Source organism: Sinohyriopsis cumingii, unplaced genomic scaffold, assembly GCF_028554795.1.
Source record: "Sinohyriopsis cumingii isolate HCF-2022 unplaced genomic scaffold, ASM2855479v2 utg000615l, whole genome shotgun sequence".
Classification (NCBI taxonomy): Eukaryota; Metazoa; Mollusca; class Bivalvia; order Unionida; family Unionidae; genus Sinohyriopsis; species Sinohyriopsis cumingii.
Window position 1 is genome coordinate 1,171,542 of NW_028315917.1, and position 18,533 is coordinate 1,190,074.

The 18,533-nt window shown below is 37.7% G+C and overlaps 2 protein-coding genes across 6 annotated transcripts in view; both read left to right on the forward strand.

Moving 5' to 3' along the window:
• The window catches only part of LOC149773759 (CD82 antigen-like), a 294,550-nt gene that overhangs the window by 89,907 nt on the left and 186,110 nt on the right, over positions 1-18,533 (forward strand). The gene's annotated exons all lie outside the window — the stretch shown is intronic.
• Positions 1-18,533, forward strand: part of LOC149773761 (uncharacterized) — a 113,720-nt gene that overhangs the window by 61,790 nt on the left and 33,397 nt on the right. For all 5 annotated transcript variants that reach the window (XR_016417291.1, XR_016417290.1, XM_089946055.1 and 2 more), the window contains exons 8-9: positions 2,432-2,725; positions 14,581-14,676. Coding sequence is in view for 3 of the 5 variants with exons in the window: in XM_089946055.1 (XP_089802181.1) it covers positions 2,432-2,725; positions 14,581-14,676 (390 nt within the window). In the remaining 2 variants the exon portion in view is untranslated. The remainder of the gene's footprint in view (positions 1-2,431; positions 2,726-14,580; positions 14,677-18,533) is intronic.

The following is an 18,533-nucleotide window of genomic DNA, read 5'->3' on the forward strand; positions in this document are numbered from 1 at the left end:
TGCAGTAGACAATATTTACGTTTGAAGTTCAAGTTCATATAGTAATAATCTAAGTGCTTTATTTCAGTAAATAATAAAAATAAATTTTAAAGCTGCTTGAGAACTGATTAATGTACAAGGAAATTTGCTCAAAAAGATGCTATTGTATTTAGTATATAATCTTATCCTTATTTTATCTGGCTTATGTTCATGTTGCCTTGGAAGTAAATAAAAAAAAATTTAATAACAAATGTAAGTAATTACTGTTTAGAAGTATACTGTTGTATATAATAATTGTAAAGTTCTACTATGTTCATCAGATGGAATTGTGATCAATAATGTCTGTTGATGTAAACATGTAAATGCATGCTTAATATATCAGATGATAATTATCTGAACCCATTGTTTTTATATTTCTTTATTATTACATTTTTGATATCCCCACCCCTCCTTCTGCCCAATGAGAAAGTAAAGAGTCACTCAAGTGTCTGAAAGATTGAGAAGATAAATCATGGGTTTCGGGACAAGCCAACATTAAAGTGTAAATTTTCAAACTTTAAAATAATGCAGTCTGGGGTTTAGTGCTCCCTATACAAGAAAGATAATATACATCAAAGATGGAAGTTGGGGTGGGGTCTGCACCCATATTCTAGAAACATATATTTTTGCATATAGTTTTCAATTTCAATTCTTTTTTTTCCTTCAAGCTATCAATGGGACTTGCTTTTCTACATACTTTTTTATGCAAACAAACATGTAATTGTAGTGTAAACCTTAATCTGATTAGCTTTGAAATATCACTTGACATTAAAAGTAATCAGACATTCCACACTGGATTAGAACTGATACACACCAACAGCTGGTTTATGTTATACATTCACTAGGGTTTATGTTCCATGGGAAAAATACTATCAGGACAGTCTTTACTCCCCTTCCTAACTGTATTGATGTCTTGTATTTAATAAATAGTATAGAACGCCTACTGCAGTTATTCTTAAAAAACAGATAACATTACAGTAATTGCCATCAGTTGTTTCCTTACTCAGCTGATCATACATGTGACCACAAAAAAGTCTCCCACTGACTTCTTTTCACATTTATCAATCAAGAAATCAGCAAATCACTGCAAAAATTGTAAATACTTATCATTGTCAATTCATTATTGCCACAAGCTGTTTGTCTGAGGAAAATGGCGGACGTAAGCAATGCCTTGAGGTGTGTATAATTTATGCTCGCTAATTGGTTAAGTGATCAGCATGATTGACAAGTGGTGATAGGTCGATTTGACCAGCGATTCAGACAAAGAAATTGTTCATAGTCAAGGCAGTTGTCTGTGCTTTCTCATCATAGAACAGAAAAGAAACAAAGCTCTTACTATTATCTTTTTAATTTTTGAAGCTGTTAAAATCGAGGGTCCAGAGCTATGACATAAAAAAAAATGGTGGACCATTTACTTCCTGAGTGCATCTGTAAAGCTAGCTTTTATATTCTACTTTACACAAAGTGATTTGTGGAGATTCTGATGAAGGAATCTCTGCATACATCTCATGTGTAATCTAAATGTATGCAGCGAGTATTAGATGCTTGAAAGCCTTAGATCTCAGAGCCTATCCAAAGTGAGGAAAATTAACATTTGCCCAAAGGCAGGTTGATTCTCATCCACATTTACATTTTGATGCTTGAGTGTGCTGTACTGCTTACATACATCAAAGCAGTGTTCTTAAAAATCCCAGTAGACACTGTCACCTCTAATCCCCTGCAGTGCTGCCAGAAAAATGATCACTGCGAGGAAGGCTGCAAGATGAAACCAGTTTACTCCGAGCATGGGCAAGAGGGCCATGATGGAATGTTCTGCAACGAGAAAATCCAATATTCGAATTCCCACGGCAACCATCTTGCAAATCCCAATGTTTGCTTGAAGCTGAAGCAATAGAAGAAAACACGGTTAGTGATACATGAAGAAGACTTAAGCTTCTCTGAAGCTTAAGTTTGTTGAAGCTGCTACTCCATTTAGCTCTCCTGGCAAATCCAACTCAAACACAGCTAGAAATCTTCCACAAATCCTATCTGACACACGTTACCTGGACACAGCAAGACCAAGCCATGCAAACTGCCATCCATACCATGAATGAAGTAGAAAATGCAAGTGAATATGTAATAGTGTGACAAATAAGAGACCCAATAATGCAGTTTGATTAGCACAGTTATATGAATATGTAATGATGAGTTGACTTGAGGCCAGGTAAGCAGTTTTTTAATTCATCTATACTCTACTGCTCACACTGGTGGTATCATGTTTTATCCTGTCCATTTAAATATTTGTAACCAGGTATAAGCATACATTAATAATGAGACGGTTATTTGCACAAGATAAGAAGGAATTTTTTCAGCAAATGACAAAAATTGACTTATATTCTAAATTGCAAAAACTTCTTTCATCTTTTCATTTCAGTACCATTCTCTGTGCACATAACTGATGGTTCCAGTCTTACAGCCATAGAAGGAGAGTCAGTAACTCTGACATGCACAGCCACTGGTTCAGGAACCATTGATGTGGAGTGGATTGGCCCATTAGGTGCCCATTTGAATACCAACATGAAATACAGTGTTAAGGCTTACAATTCAGATACCAAGCAGTCTACTCTAAAAATAAATAACCTAACAAGAGGTGATGCTGGCAATTACATCTGTCGTGGCTCAGTGGGGACTGAAACCCAAGAAGACTCAATTCAGCTAACAGTTACTGGTAGGTTTCAAGTTTAATTTGAACAGTTTGAAGAGTATACAGTGTCAGTCTTCCTCAGAATTTGTGTGCCCTCCGTTTGAGAAGGATTTGTATTTTGGATTCATTTCATACATACTTGTGTGCATCTGTTTGTGCATATGTCTGTCCTGCATGATGGGGCTAATATAAGTAGCTCTGTTTTGAATACACATAAAATAGTGTTTGATGGAACCCTTGATAATAAAAGCTTACAGAATTAGAATCCCCAGTAAAATGTCATCATCATGCACAGGATGAAATGGCAGCACAACATGAAAAAAAACTAAAAAGTAATGTGTGACAATCAGTACATACTGCACATGATGACAAATGATATTGTAGATAATTTTATAACAGGGCAGTTTTTCATAAAAAATATTTAGGGTGAGAAAATAGTAAATGTGCACTGTGACCTGAAAATCTTCCAGCCAATTATCATTTCTCAAAATGTGATAACTTAATTATAATAGCAGAGTCTAATCATAACTATAGATGCCATTACCCACTTGTAACTTCTCATAAATGTGGAACAGAAATGGCAGGAATGTTCCCTTTTGCTGTTAGAATATATTTCAGTATGCCACAAAACCATTTCATCTCTTATGAAATCACAATTTTTGTATATAAAGTAAATGTATACTAAATTATTTAATTGAAGTACACTGTATGAGTTTCAGCACTCATTTTGCCTTTGATTGAACTAGAAATTGTTGATCTATCTACCATTCTTCAGGTCAGTGTTGTAATTGGTCACTGTAGGCATTTCTCTGGGGCATCTGTGTTCTAAGATCCAATTTCTAGTTTAAAAATTATTGAAGATATATCCGTCTTGGATGCGGAAGGTCGCGGGTTCAATCCCCGGCTGAGTCATACCAAAGACTTACAAAAATGGTACTAACAGCTGCCTTGCTAGGCGTTTAGCATTAAGAGGTTAGTGGTAGGACTGGTCAGCCTGCTGTCACGATAATGTGACTGGGTGGGACATCATGCTACATGTCTGTGGCATGATGCTCCAGTGCTAGACATCACTATAAACTGTCACACTGCAGACATTGTAGCGATACGATTGAAAAATTGTTAAAGCTATGTTAAAAATCCAAATCACACACACACACATTGATGATATAGTGATAACATCTACCATTCCATCCTTCTGTCCCACCATCCTTTTGTTTGTCGATTGCCAAATCCCCTTCTAAATTTCTAAAATGTTGAATAGAAATTCACATAACTTTGTAGTAATTATGTGTTGCCCCTATTACGACCTTGTGTGAGAGAGGTTTCTTCCTTGTCTTTCATTCCTAGAGTCCATGGGAAAGGCTTCAAGGTCAAATACAAATAAAAGTCATTTGCAGTAACATTTTTCTGATATTTTCTAACTACATTAATACATGCAGCCACAGCATGAAGGCCCATCATATATAACAGATTTTGCACTTGGACTTATCACTGTCAGGGGTAGGGTAGAGCAAGAATGAGCCCTGGGTGGTCATTGTTGGAATATGCAGCGAAAAATGCAGATATTTGAAAATGTGAGCCATTGGTTTTTGTTATAATTTGAACTTGTTGTATTGTTATGTATGTGGTAGCAATATTTTTATACAGTGGTAGATTTACAAGGGATCTAAAGCACATGTGTACAGGTGTGGCTCCAACCCCTAGTCATTCCATTGCTCAATTTATTATTCCCCAACGGGCGTTATATAGTTTGGCTGCTGTCTGTCCTGGTGCATCTGTGCATCTTTAAGTTCATATGTCTATGTGTACATGCCATATCCATTTTGGTATGATAGCAGAAATTGTACTCACATTGTCAGGTTATTTCACTAATTTTTCTTCTTTTTTTCACATTTTATGAACGTTTGGGAACTTATAGCTTTTGACAAAAACTAACAAGGTAGCATAGTTAAGCAAAACAATTAGAAGTAAACAAATGAAACTATATATTCTGAAAGTGTATGAACTGTGAGGAGTGTGTACTGTAGCAGCTAAAATTATGGCTACATGTGAGAAATTTAAACATTTTGTTTAAAAGAAAAGCCACACTCACTTCAATTCTTGTCAAATAACATCCTTTTCCTCTCAACCAATTTCTATAATTTCCTCAAAAAACTAAATATCTTGATTGAAATGTATTAAGCTAAGAATATTTTTTACCTTATTTTCCCTGAACTTTATATGCAAATATATACAGACAGGGTGGAATCTGACATTTGAAGCTTCATACAAATCTGAGTCAGATTTTTGGAGATGCAGTGCATTTTGTGGGTGTCTTTTTAGGGATAGTTATGTGAAAATTAATAAATTTTTCATCATCTCTGAAATCAGCATACTAAATACATTAAAATCTGTTTGGAATAATTTCTGCAGAGGTTCAGACTCATTATTTGAATCAGTTGGTTTTGTTGTTCAGATGAAATTGTGCTACTGGCTACTTCATGTCTTGTTCTTGAAAATGAAAAGGTTGATGAAAGTATTCATTGTTATGCATGAACTGAAAATGGTAAATTCATGAAATTTTGAAATCATGAACTGTTCAAGAACCAACACTTCACAAACTGTTCATGAACTGAATTCAAGAACAGTTGATAATAATTCACAGATTTGGTCATCATTACTCATGAACATGTACATGAACTATGATGAACAAAGTTTCTCATGAATAATTCATGACTGTTCATGAACAGTTCCTATACAGTATTTGATATCTGAGGAACCGACAAATACCTATAGCAACATTTCCTACTGAATCATGATATAACATTGGGGTGGGGCTTTTGAAACAGTAAAGAAAGTGCAACATATATTATCTTAAAAACAGTCTTAAAATTAATTTCTAAGATGCAACAAAGAACATGACAATTGACAGGCAATATTCATTTTTTGACTCTTCACAACACTTTTCTTATGTTCTGTAATTTTTCTATGAAAATGTTTGGAGAGATATTGAAGCAGTTGTGTTTAATTGTTCAAGCATATTAAATTTTGACACATTAATGGTTTTCTTGTGGGTTTCTCCTAACTTTACAGATCTTTTCCGCTGAGATTGTCATGTCAGATACGTGTCTTTTATGAAGATCTTCAGGGCCAACAATTTAATCACATCCAACCCATTGTCACTACTGAATGTCACCATCTGCAACTTGAGCTGTTCCATCTGATCACCATTTGAATCTTTAACATTGCTGCAACTGTCACTTCTTCATGTCTCTTCATCTTTGCCATAGGATCCACAAGTTATCAAATTTTCTTCCTTAACCTAATAATGTCATCCTCAAATTATTTTACTTTTCTGCTGTCTGATCTGAAAAAAAGATGAAGTTGGTTTATTAGTACAGATAACCTCTGATAAACATTGACTTCAGTTTTAACATGTTATTATTGTACCCTACTTTATTTACTTTGATCAGTCATTATCTAGCTCAAAATCTTTTAATCCCTTGTATTTAAAAAAATGATTGAACAGAAACATATACTCAGCTTACTGGGCATTTACTGAGAATTTTGTCACAGGTTTCATTGTCCATTTATTTTAATTGTAGCCAACTAGCCGTAGGTTCAGTCACAGGAGTTTGATGTTTTATCAATAAAATATGAAGAAAATATTATGACAACACTGTTACACTAAACAGCCTGCTCTTTATACATGTACAGATAAGATTTTTTCATGTCACAAATTTTCATCATATTTTATTGATAAAACATCAGACTTCTCTCATGCATCTATTCCCACTCTTCATATTGTGTATCGCTTTGGGTCTCATCAGGTCTCTATTTGCATCTGTACTTTTGTATGCAATATGTCACATTAACTTTTGAAGTTTCTAATTTACCAACCCATACATCAGATTATAGAAATAGCAATGTTATGAAACCAAAAATGATACCAAGCATCTAAATTCATATAGTAGATGCAGTACAGTGTGTGTATTGAGATCGAAAAGGTAGGAATGATTTAGAATGAGTAGGATGCTGAGTAATGTTTAGTGATTTTCAAAAATCCTAAGAGCAACTCTAAATTGGGTCTGAAAAATCACTCTAAGTTAGGTTGGCTACAATTAATATAATGACTAATAAACACCAATAAAATATCAATAAAACTTCCACCAAAATAACCATGAGTGACCATAATCATCATCATTGGTGGCTCAGTCTTGAGAGACCATGTGAATAGTGCCCTTGAAGTGTCGTCTGTCTCTGGGGTGTTGGCATCATCCGCTGTGGCTGTGCAGGCCTATGCACGAGTGCAGTTGGTGCAGACATACTGGGAAGTCTGAGTTACTGAGGTTGCTGCCGCACTCTTCTTTATCTCAGGTTTCTCTGCTGCCAGCTGGCCTCTCCTTGTATCAGCGACTGCTATGCCCTTGCTTAACATCAGTCACCAGGTGCCTTGGTCCTCGGCCAGCACTTCCCAGCCATCAGGTGCAGTGTCGCATGCCTTCATGTCCCTCTTGCACACATCCTTGAAACGGTGTGAGGGGCAGCCAACTCTTTTGTTGCTGTTGGCCAGCTGTCCATATAGGATGTCCTATAGCAGCCTCTCATCCTACATGCGTCTGACGTGTCCCAGCCATCGAAGACCGCATTTGCTCAGCAGGGAGTACATGCTGGGGGTACTTGCACACTGCAGGATCTCGTGTGGGATGCGGTCTTGCCAGTTGATTTTCAGGATGTGTTTTAGGCAAAGTATATGGAAGGAGTTAAGCCGGCACTCTTGCCTCATGTAGGTGCTCCAGGTCTCACTTCCATATAGAATGGTGCTGAGAATGCAGGCCTGGTAGACTTGGATCTTGGTGTGCTCTGTCAGCATGTTGTTTTCACACACCCTCTTTGTTAGTCATGCCATGATGGTGTTTGCCTTTCCAAGCCTTCTGTCCAGCTCCACATCAAGCAAGAGAGTGTTGCTGATGGTTGACCCCAGGTACGTAAAGTTGTTGACTGCTTCCAGGGTGACAACATCAGTTTTGATGGAAGGGGCAATGGTGGTATATTGGCCACTGACTTTTGTCTTTTACAGGCAGTGGTGAGCCCAAACTGCTTGCAGGCATCAGCAAAATGGTCTCCCACTCTCTGGAGGGCATCCTCGGTGTGGGTCACAAGAGCTGTGTCATCTGCAAAAAGCATCTCCCTGATGAGCACTGACCTCACTTTGGTCTTCGAGCATAGTTGTGCCAGGTTGAACAGCCTCCCATTGGACCTGGTGTGTAGATATATGCCATCAGTGGACGAATCAAAGGCATGGGACAGGAGCAGGGAGAAGAAGATCCCAAAAAGGGTTGGCGCCAGCATGGAGCCCTGCTTCATGCCGCTGTTGATTGGGAAGGAGGCTGAGAAGGATCCATCATACAGGACTGTTCCCTTCATATTGTCATGGAAGGAGATTATCATGCTGTGGAGTTGGGGGGGGGCAACCGATCTTACTGAGAAGTTTAAAAAGGCCCTTCCTGCTGACCAGGTCAAAAGCCTTGGTGAGGTCAATGAACATCATTTAGAGTGGTTGATCTTGCTCTCTGCTCTTCTCTTGGAGTTGTCGTAGGGAGAAGATCATGTCTGTCATCGACCTGCCTGCTCTGAAGCTGCACTGGGATTCCGGGTATACACAGTCTGCCAGCAGCTGCAGCCTGTTGAGTATGATGCGGGCATACACTTTGCCAACAATGCTCAGGAGCGAGATCCCTCTGTAATCATTACAGTCACTGCAGTCACCCTTGTTTTTGTAAAGGGTCACAATTGTGGCATTACGCATGTCTTGGGGGACTGCTCTTTCCTCCCAGCAGAGGCAAAGTAGCTCATGCAGCGGCTGAAGCAATGTTGGTTTCCCACATTTGATAGCTTCAGGCAGGATGCTGTCACTACCTGGTGCTTTGTCGTTTGGGAGGGAGTCGATTGCTTTGCTGAGCTCCTCTAATGTGGGCACTTTGTTGAGCTCCTCCATGGTGGGCAGTTTCTTTATGCTGTTAAGGGCCATATCGGTGACTGACGTTACTTGGGAGTATAGCTCTGAGTAGCGCTCCATCCATCTGGCCATCTGTTGCTCACGGTCAATGATCTTCTCTCCCATCAGAGATTTCATGGGGGTTGACCCCTTTCACTGCAGGGTCTAGAGCCTTCTTGATGCCACTGTACATACCTTGGATATTTCCAGACTCGGCACTGCACTGGATTCCTTCACACAGTTGTTGCCAGTACTCGTTTGCACACTGTCTAGTGATGCATTGGATGTTGCTTCAGACACTTCTGAGAGCAGCAGGCATCTGTTCATTAGGGCATTTTTTGTAAGCTATGAAGACTTTTCGTTTGTCCTCGATTATTGGTTCCATCCTTGATAGGTGTGTGTTGAACCAGTCCTGGCTGAGCTGTTCCTTCTTGCCAAACGTGGACATGGCTGTGCTGTAGATGACACCCTTCATGGAGTTCCACTTGGCTGTGGCATCATGCTCTGGCAGGTCCTGGAGAGCCTGGTCCAGTGCGGATGCATACTCCTTCACTTTGGAGGGAACCAACATCTGCGCAGTGTTTATGTGAGGGCGTCCTTTTATTTTTGAGCGTTGTAGTTTGTGTGGCTGTAGGCGCACCCTGCTGCTCACAAGGGCGTGGTGGGAGTTGCAGTCTGCACTGTGGTAGGTTCTGGTGGAGAGGACGCTGTTAAGGGCAGAGCGCCAAGTCGAGCTGGTGCCAGCGATGAGACCTGGGGTGTTTCCATGACACTTTGTGTTGTGGCTTACACTTGAAGAATGTGTTTGTGATGCACAGGTCATGGTAGGTGCACAACTCCAGCAGTCTCTGACCATTTTCGTTGGTCTTTCCAGTGCCATGATGTCCGAGGCAAAGTAGGCCATGACTTGTGGACCGCACCTACTCTGGCATTAAAGTCACCGAGAAGGAATAGTGGTTCATCTTTGGGGCATCCTTTGATCTGTTCATCCAGTTGCCCATAGAACTGATCCTTTGTGTCCTCTGAAGATCTGAGAGTGGGGGCGTAGACACTGAGGATGTTGACAGGACCTGCAGCAGTGGTGATGCGGTTGTTTTTGATGGCAAAGCCCACTCTGTGCTGGCGGGGATCCTCAGGTCTTGACCCTTCCAGAAGAAAGGTGTAGTTTTCTGGCTGCTGGAGGTAAGCCTGGTTTCCTGGAGGGCAGCTATGCTGATATTTAGTCTGGTGAGTTCTCTATCGATGATGGCCATCTTCCAGGTGTTGTCCACCTCCCTGAGGTAATCAGAGATGCATGTGCACATGGTGCACATGTTCCAACTTGCAAATCGAAGAGCTGGAGTCTTCTTTATTGGTTTCTTGTTTCTTTTGTCTGTTGTGGATTTACCGTCTGCTTGTCATGATGAGCAACACTCTGAGCTCCAGACACCTACTGGAGCAGGCAGACAGTGGCGGGTCAACACCTTACTGACCAGGGGCTGCCGAGCTTGAGTTGGGCTGTAGTCAGCCAGTGGAACACTACGATCCTTCCCACCAGCAAAGCTGACCCATGGTACCCCTTCCCTACGCCAATCGGATGGGACTTATAACCCGTACACTGCCAGCTTCCATGTTGTTTCGTCACTCAGTAGTGAGACTGGAGTGACCTCGCCTTGCACCTTGACCAAGATACTTATTGTAATTTCTGTATGATCCTTGCTAGGTATGTTTTTCTTCATAATTTTGCTCTCACCAAACCATATCCTTTATATTCTTCATAGTCTCTTCTCGGCACTTTACTGACTTAAAATCGCTCCGGTGGCCTAGTGGTTAGAGCGTCTGCCTCGGAAGTGGGCGGTCGCGGGTTTGATCACCGACTGGGTGGGACTTCATGCTACATGTCTGCAGCATGATGCCCCAATGCTAGACATCACTATAAACTGCCACACTGCAGACATCATAGTGATATGACTGAAAAATTGTTAAAAGCTACATTAAAAATCCTAATCACACACTCTACTGACTTAAAAGAAACTATGCTCAATGTTACAGTGAAAGTAGGACCAGAGCATTTCAATGTTACAATCAGCTCCATGGCTGTTTTGCTGCCACTTTAGATAAAGCACTTTGTCAAGCTTTAGCATGGTTTTAGGTGTTGATTTTTGCCCTGTTTTTTTCACGCACAGCTAAATGAGAAAAAACAGTTTGAAGAGGTCCATTGTTCGAGAAAGGAATTCCAGTCAAGACTTGTGGCGAGTGCCTTCTTCATTTCCTCAGACTGAATTTTGTCTGATCTGAAGCACATTTTCTTTATAGGTTTTAAAGGCTTCCTCTTTGGCACAGTGATCTTCTCCACTTCTTTGTCATAGTTTGCATGCTGTCTCAGCCAGTCATGCAACTGCTCTCTATCAATGGTTGGTGGTTGGTCCTGATTCCCTCTACAGATTACCTGAATATTTTGCATGTCAAGGTACACAATAAATATTTCAAGCATGCACCATAAAATACATTTGTGACTGATAAACTCTGGGACCATTCTTCCATCAGGAAGTAATTCTAGCAAAAGAAACTGTGATAGGTTTGTGCATGAACACTTTCATCGTGCATCTCCTATGAGAGCCTGTGCATTGGAATGAGAACTAGCACACTAATATGGTGAAATGCTGATTTTTGCATCTGCTTTAGCATCCAATAATTGCATTTAACTACCATTAAAGTATGAAAATGTTGATAATGGATCATTGGCATAAGGTGTGGTAGATTATTCGAGCAGCTCCAGTACTCTGGCTTCGGCATATATGCGACACTCATCATCAGGAGCCAAAATACTTTCTTCCATAACATGCCACTGGCACCATTTGCATACTGTCACAAGGCCATTAGGAACTTTACACTCAAAAATGGCTCTGTATAAGCAAAAGATCTTGATATAGATTGAGCTAGTCTAGTGCTTTATCAGGACTCTCAGCAGCATGCTACCAGCTGTAAGCTTACAATAATAATTGTGTCCCTTCCCTTATCCTATGGAAGCCAAACCTTTGTTGTTTTAAAAGAAGAGTATAGTTTTATTGACTTGGAGATGCATGAGTGCTCTTGTATCAAACATAAACATCAGAAGCATGATTTTAACAGAGCCACAGTCATTCAAAAACAGTAATGGGTTGTCGTGCCTTCTGCTCGTGAGCAGGAGTTGTGGCCAAACCAGGCTATAATAACCAGATGTCAGTCGGCAAAATGGCCCAAGATCATACCTGTGCAAAACCTGTTACTTTCTGGAAGCTAATGCCATTGATTGTAACTCTTTCATTTCATTCTGCAGATGGTAAACTATTCAAATTTGGGGGCATACTCTCCAATGTCCAAAAAGCTTCTAAGATATGTGCAGCCATGTGAGCTTATAACCTTGCAGCCTTCAGGGCTATTCCAGAACCTACAGTGGCCAAACTCAACACATGACCACTGAATGTTCTTTAACATACACTCTGGTGCTAGCTTTAAGCCATTTTTGTTTTTCGCCACCCAGCTACTTGACAGAATGTAGCTAAATTTTGGCCATAGGGTCCTCCAGTTTTTAATTTTTTCCTCCTTAACCTACAAACTTCATCCTCTAATAATTTCACTTTTCTGCTGTCTGATCTGAAAGAAAGATAAAGCTAGTTAATTACAGATAACCTCTGATCAATGTTGTCTTCAGCTTTTAGCACATTATTTTTTGTACCCCACTTCATTTACTGGAATAATTAGGATCCAACTCAGAATTATTTAATCATTTACATTTAATACACAACTTACTGAACATTTATATTATTGGAGAATTTTGTCACTTGTTGTATTTAAACTGAAGCTGAATTAGCCATAAGTGTAGTCACAGGAGTCAGATGTTTTAATCAATAAAATATGACAAAATTTATTGACAACATCATTACACTAAATAAACTTATCTATCTATCTATCTATCTGCCTGTCTATCTTATATAATCTATATGTCTGTCTGTCTGTGTATCTATCTATTCTATATGTCTGTCTGTATGTCTATCTCTCTATCTAATCTATATGTCTGTCTGTATGTCTATCTATTTAATCTATCTATCTATCTACCTATCTATCTATCTATCTATCTATCTATCTATCTATCTATCTATCTATCTTAATTAATTAATTAATTAATTAACAGTTATTTCATGCTTTCAGATTTTTTTGCCATTTTCTATTGATAAAATGTCAGACTTGTGTGGTATAGGCTCTTAGTATGTCACTAATGCATCCACTCTGACTCCGCATGTTGCATATAGCAGCTTCCAGTTTCATCGCATTGTTATTTTCACCTGTATTGTATACAGTTTGACACATTAACTATTTTAGGGGTTTCTTTTGTTTTAAATTACCAAATTACATCAGATCATAGAAATAGTGATGTCATGAAAAAGAAAACAATATCAAGCATCTCAATTCCTATTGTAGATGCAATACCACATCTGGTATCGAGATCAAATGGGGTTGTTGTTATAAAGTTCAGTGATTTTCCAAAATTCGAAGAGCAACTTTAAATTAGGTCTGAACAAAATCATGTATCATTAGTTTGGTTAAAATATGATGACATATAATAACCAATAAAATATCCATTTAACTTCCACTGAAATAATCACAAATGACCAAGTAAAAGATACTCACCGTAATTTTGATGAGCCAGGCTTGGTACGCTTTTTCACCTAATTTTGCTCTCACCAAATCATTTCCTTCATATTCTTCATAATCGCTTCTCTGCACTTCTACTTACTTCAAAAAATGATATTGAAAATATTCTTTTTACGGCAATTAACTGGCAACCAGTGACTAAGTCACTAGAATATGTAGTTTATGACAGTAATGAGCAAAAATGTTAGAACAAAGTCATTGGAAGCTTTTTATAGCAAATACATTTTGTTCATGCTGGCCAGAAAATATTTTCCCATATTAATCTAGAACTACTCAGGTTAAGTACACAAGTATTGAATAAAAGATCTCTATGAACATTTATGCAGTATCATATCATTTAACATTTTAAAAAATATTCACCTTTATTTATATTTCACTAATATTGTGAAAATTTTGTATGATGAATTTTCCTGAACATTTTATGAATATAAGGATATAGAAATTTCATATATATTTTTAAGAAATATCTTGATGGTGCATCAAAGTACTTGGATTTTTCATGAACCAAGTTCATGACATTTTAGGAACTTAAAAGATATTATAATAGTTCATAAAAGTTCATCATTGTGTTCATGAACTTCAAGTACATGCTTCATCAAAGTTCTTGAAGTGTTCATGAACTTAGTTGAGGAACTATCATGAATATTTGTTCATGAACTCAAATGATGAACTGATCATGAATATTTCAAGAATGTTCATGAACATTCATGATTTTTCATGAATTCATGAATTGTTTTTGTAGGGTCAGGCCCATGTTTATGCATCTCATGTTTCCACCAAGAATCTGCATCTGCCACTGTTCTCTCTCTCTCTCTCTCTCTCTCTCTCTCTCTCTCAAATTCAGTAAGTTCTATACTTTGTCTTTTCATTTGACATTAGGGTCATAATTAAACCATGTGATCTTGATATCCTATATCATCAGTATTGAGATCGTGCACACATTTATATGGCTACTATTTTACATACTTATCATTTTATCACACTTTTTTATATTGTGGTTTTACATTTTGTATTTAAATTGTGTTGAATTTTAGAAAGTGAACTTTCAGTAGCTCTGTGTCCTTGGGTGATTTTGTCAGTTACTATTAACAACTTACACACACACCCCACACACACCTCCACACACACACTCTCTCTCTCTCATGCTAATTTTGAGAATTTATCAAAGCACAATTAGAACAAGACAAAAGATCAGTATCATAATATTTTTTACATATACATTTTTCAGCAAGCGTCAGAAACAGATGGAGAAGAGGGGGACGGTTAGTTAAATATGCCCTTCGTTGGCCACATTCAACAGGAAGCCGTTTGGATCTAAACCCAGGTATGACATTTCAAATAAGTAACATCTAGAAACTGTCTGGATCTCACTGACAGAGCTTTTGCATGGATGTAAATATAAATCATGAATCTGTTGATCTAACTGGTTGAAATTTAACTGTCCTTAAAACTGACCAATCAGCTGTCCTTTAGCCAGACTTAACTTTATAACTTATGACATTTGTGAAGTTTGGCCCAGATTTGATTTTTATCTCTATAATCTCATGTGAGCTCATGGTGTTGAGCTCCATTCATCAACATTTGTTAGTTACCTCTTGTGGACAAATATTTAATCCAGTTTTGATCAAACTTGGAATATGGGTTTATATCATCAAGATCTCAATTGACTTCAGTTATGAGTGAAATGCACACATTTGAAAGAGATGATCTTGAATCTAATAGGCTAGGTGTGTTACCACTCTGAACACAATATTTTCACATCTGATTCTTTTCAAACTTGGACTATAATTGTAAGGCACCAAGATCTCTAAAGATTCTGAAAATGAGCAAGATACATTTATTGTAATGAGTTAGTCATGGATGAAAGTTCTCCATCATATGATGGAAATTCCATCTTCAGAATCTCCCCACTGATCAATCTTCCAAATCCACCAAATCTGTTGATTTTATTGGGGGGAGAGGTAGTGGGTTAAAGTGACTGGAAAGCATTTAGTTGAGGCAAAAAAGCCCATGCTTAGGGATACTAATTTTAAACTAATGATTAACTTTTTAGGAAGCAAATGGAAGTGTTCTTGCAGCATTCAGATTTACTCAAGGCTCCTCATGAGATGTGATCAGCTGAATCATGAAGTTCATACTTCACGACATAATTCAGTTCCCTCAATGGAAAACCGAATAACTCAGTGGTTATACTCCACTTCTATTAGATTCTTACACTTGCCTCATGGGAATGAAAAAGGATACAGGGCACTTAATTCAGTGAGACACTTTGACCAAATCTCCATGCTTGTCATTCTGCCATTAATTTCTATAATCCCCCCTCCTTTGCTTCACAGAAGGATTTTTTAAAAAATTCATTACATTATCTTGGTCATTGGTCATGACTGTTGGAATTTTGCATGAGCAAATACGATAACTGCATTAATTTTTTCTTCTCTCCAATTTATAAATGGCTACAAGAAAAGCACACTCCTTTTTTCTGAGTTGAAACTTCAAAGATAACCACCTACTTCACCCAACTGCTGGTCCTGTACTGAGGAAAATGCATTATCTATTTCAGCAGCTTTATACAATGTTTATATGGTGACTGACTTTCATAGTGAGAACAGAAGAATGACTTTGAAACATAAGAGACTGACAACAAAAAAGCAGTGCATGATAACAGATTTAAGACTGAGAAAATATTATTTGTTGACTTAGTGAATGAAAATGAAATTGTTTAATAACAGCTTTTGGATTGTTACAATTTTCATGCAGATTTATAGTGTCTAAATTACTCCTTTTTTAGCTTCTGTTTTTTTTTTCCCCTTAGACCCACCCTCCAGGACTTTCTACTAGACCCACAAGGTAGCCCCCTTGATCCCCTGCCTACTTTTTCCTACTTTTGAGTACTGTTGTTTTTCATAACTTTGTCCATGTGTATCTGAGGTTTTTATAATTCATGAAGCCATATTTCTAAATTTGTTTTTGATCAGATATAGATTATGGGCTTAAATTATCCATATCTTTATCAAATAAAGTTAGATAATGAGCAAATTCCATGTATATTAATGAGTTGATTCTTGCATCTGGTTGGTTGAGCTTGTAACAACTCTGAAGATCATATTTCTGATCCAGTTATTATCAGATTTGACGTATGTGCTGAGCTTGTTAAAACTTCTTGTCACTGAGCTTGTTAAAGCATCTTCTCACTGAGCTTGTTAAAACTCCTTGTCACTGAGCTTTTTAAAACTTCTTGTCACTGAGCTTGTTAAAACTTTTTGTGACTGAGCTTGTTAAAACATCTTGTCACTAAGCTTGTTAAAACATCTTGTCACTGTGCTTGTTAATACTTCTTGTTACTGAGCTTGTTTAAACCTCTTGTCAGTGATCTTGTTTAAACTTCTTGTCAGTGAGCTTGTTAAAACCTCTTGTCACTGAGCTTGTTAAAACTTATTGTCACTGAGCTTGTTAAAACCTCTTATCACTGAGCTTGTTAAAACTTCTTGTCACTGAGCTTGTTAAAACCTCTTGGCACTGAGCTTGTTAAAATATCTTGGCACTGAGCTTGTTAAAACTTCTTGTCACTGAGCGTGTTAAAACTTCTTGTCACCGAGCTTGTTAAAACATCTTGTCACTGAGCGTGTTAAAACCTCTTGTCACTGAGCTTGTTAAAACCTCTTGGCACTGACCTTGTTAAAACATCTTGGCACTGAGCTTGTTAAAATATCTTGGCACTGAGCTTGTTAAAACCTCTTGGCACTGAGCTTGTTAAAATATCTTGTCACTGAGCGTGTAAAAACCTCTTGTCACTGTGCTTGTTAAAACCTCTTGTCACTGAGCTTGTTAAAACCTCTTGTCACTGAGCTTGTTAAAACCTCTTGGCACTGAGCTTGTTAAAACCTCTTGGCACTGAGCTTGTTAAAATATCTTGTCACTGAGCTTGTTAAAACTTCTTGTCACTGAGCTTGTTAAAACATTTTGTTGGCAGTTCTTTTTGTATTGACTGCCCAAAGGGAATTGTGGTGTAAAGGTCACATCTGTTTGAATATGGCCCATTTACATGGGCTCATTACAACATGTACAGATTATGAAAAAGGGCGTAAAAACCCAAGGCAAGAACATCCACAAGTAAAACTGGGGATATTATTCAGTGGATAATGGGTGTGGGGGTAGTTGTGAGTTGTTTACCAGTAACATGGCATCCACATTATATACAAGCTAAGTTTAAATTTTAACTTAGAAAAGTAAATAAACAAACCTCTGTTCACAAAAGAATGTGGACATAAATTGGTCACCCAGCTGACAGAACTTCATCCAGTCACAACATATTTACAAAGTAAATATGTGATGCAATTCCAACTCAAAATGAAATCTTTTCTATCTTCTGAAGTGTACTATTCCAGATCAAATAATGCAGATATGCAGTCTCAAATACATTTCAGTAAATATGGGAATTTGTAATCCTCCTTTCACATGAATATCACAACAATGTCATATTTATTTGTGAAAGTGATACTTTAGGGTAAACATAGATCATTTACTGTACTTGAACCGGTACTGTATCAAACAATGTGACATCATATGCATTAGACATTCTGAGTTGAAAAATGATTATGTCTTGTGTAAAATGTTCTGTTTATTCCAAAGGACACTTGTTCTTTGATTATAATTTGCAAATATGTATAATCTTTTAAACATTAATACTTGTTCAGCTTTGTTTTGATCTATCTTTTATGCACAACAAATTAAAGGTTCAACATCTCAGTCGGAATGAATTTAAATTATTTGTTCTGCTCTCTAAATAATTTCCACTGAAATAAAAACTAATATGAGAAAAGAATCTCACATGAGTAATGATTTAATGTTAAATTTATGAAACTCATTGAAGAATGTCCAGCTTTTGTAAGCCAAGACTCTCAAAAGCTGGACATTATTCAACTCATTTCATAAATTCAGCATTGTCATTACCCTTTGAGATCCTATATATATGCTGTATTTTTTAACAGAAATTTTGATCAGGTAAATAAGTATATATCAGCAAAAAGCTGGATGAGTAGGATTATGAGCAAAACCCAGACGCCATTCTTCAATGATTTTACATGTACATGCCATCCTTAACTTTTGATACAGGTAGCATTGCAATTAAAATCATCTGCTATCACTGTTTTCCAGGTAAACATCATTTGGTATAGCTCTGTG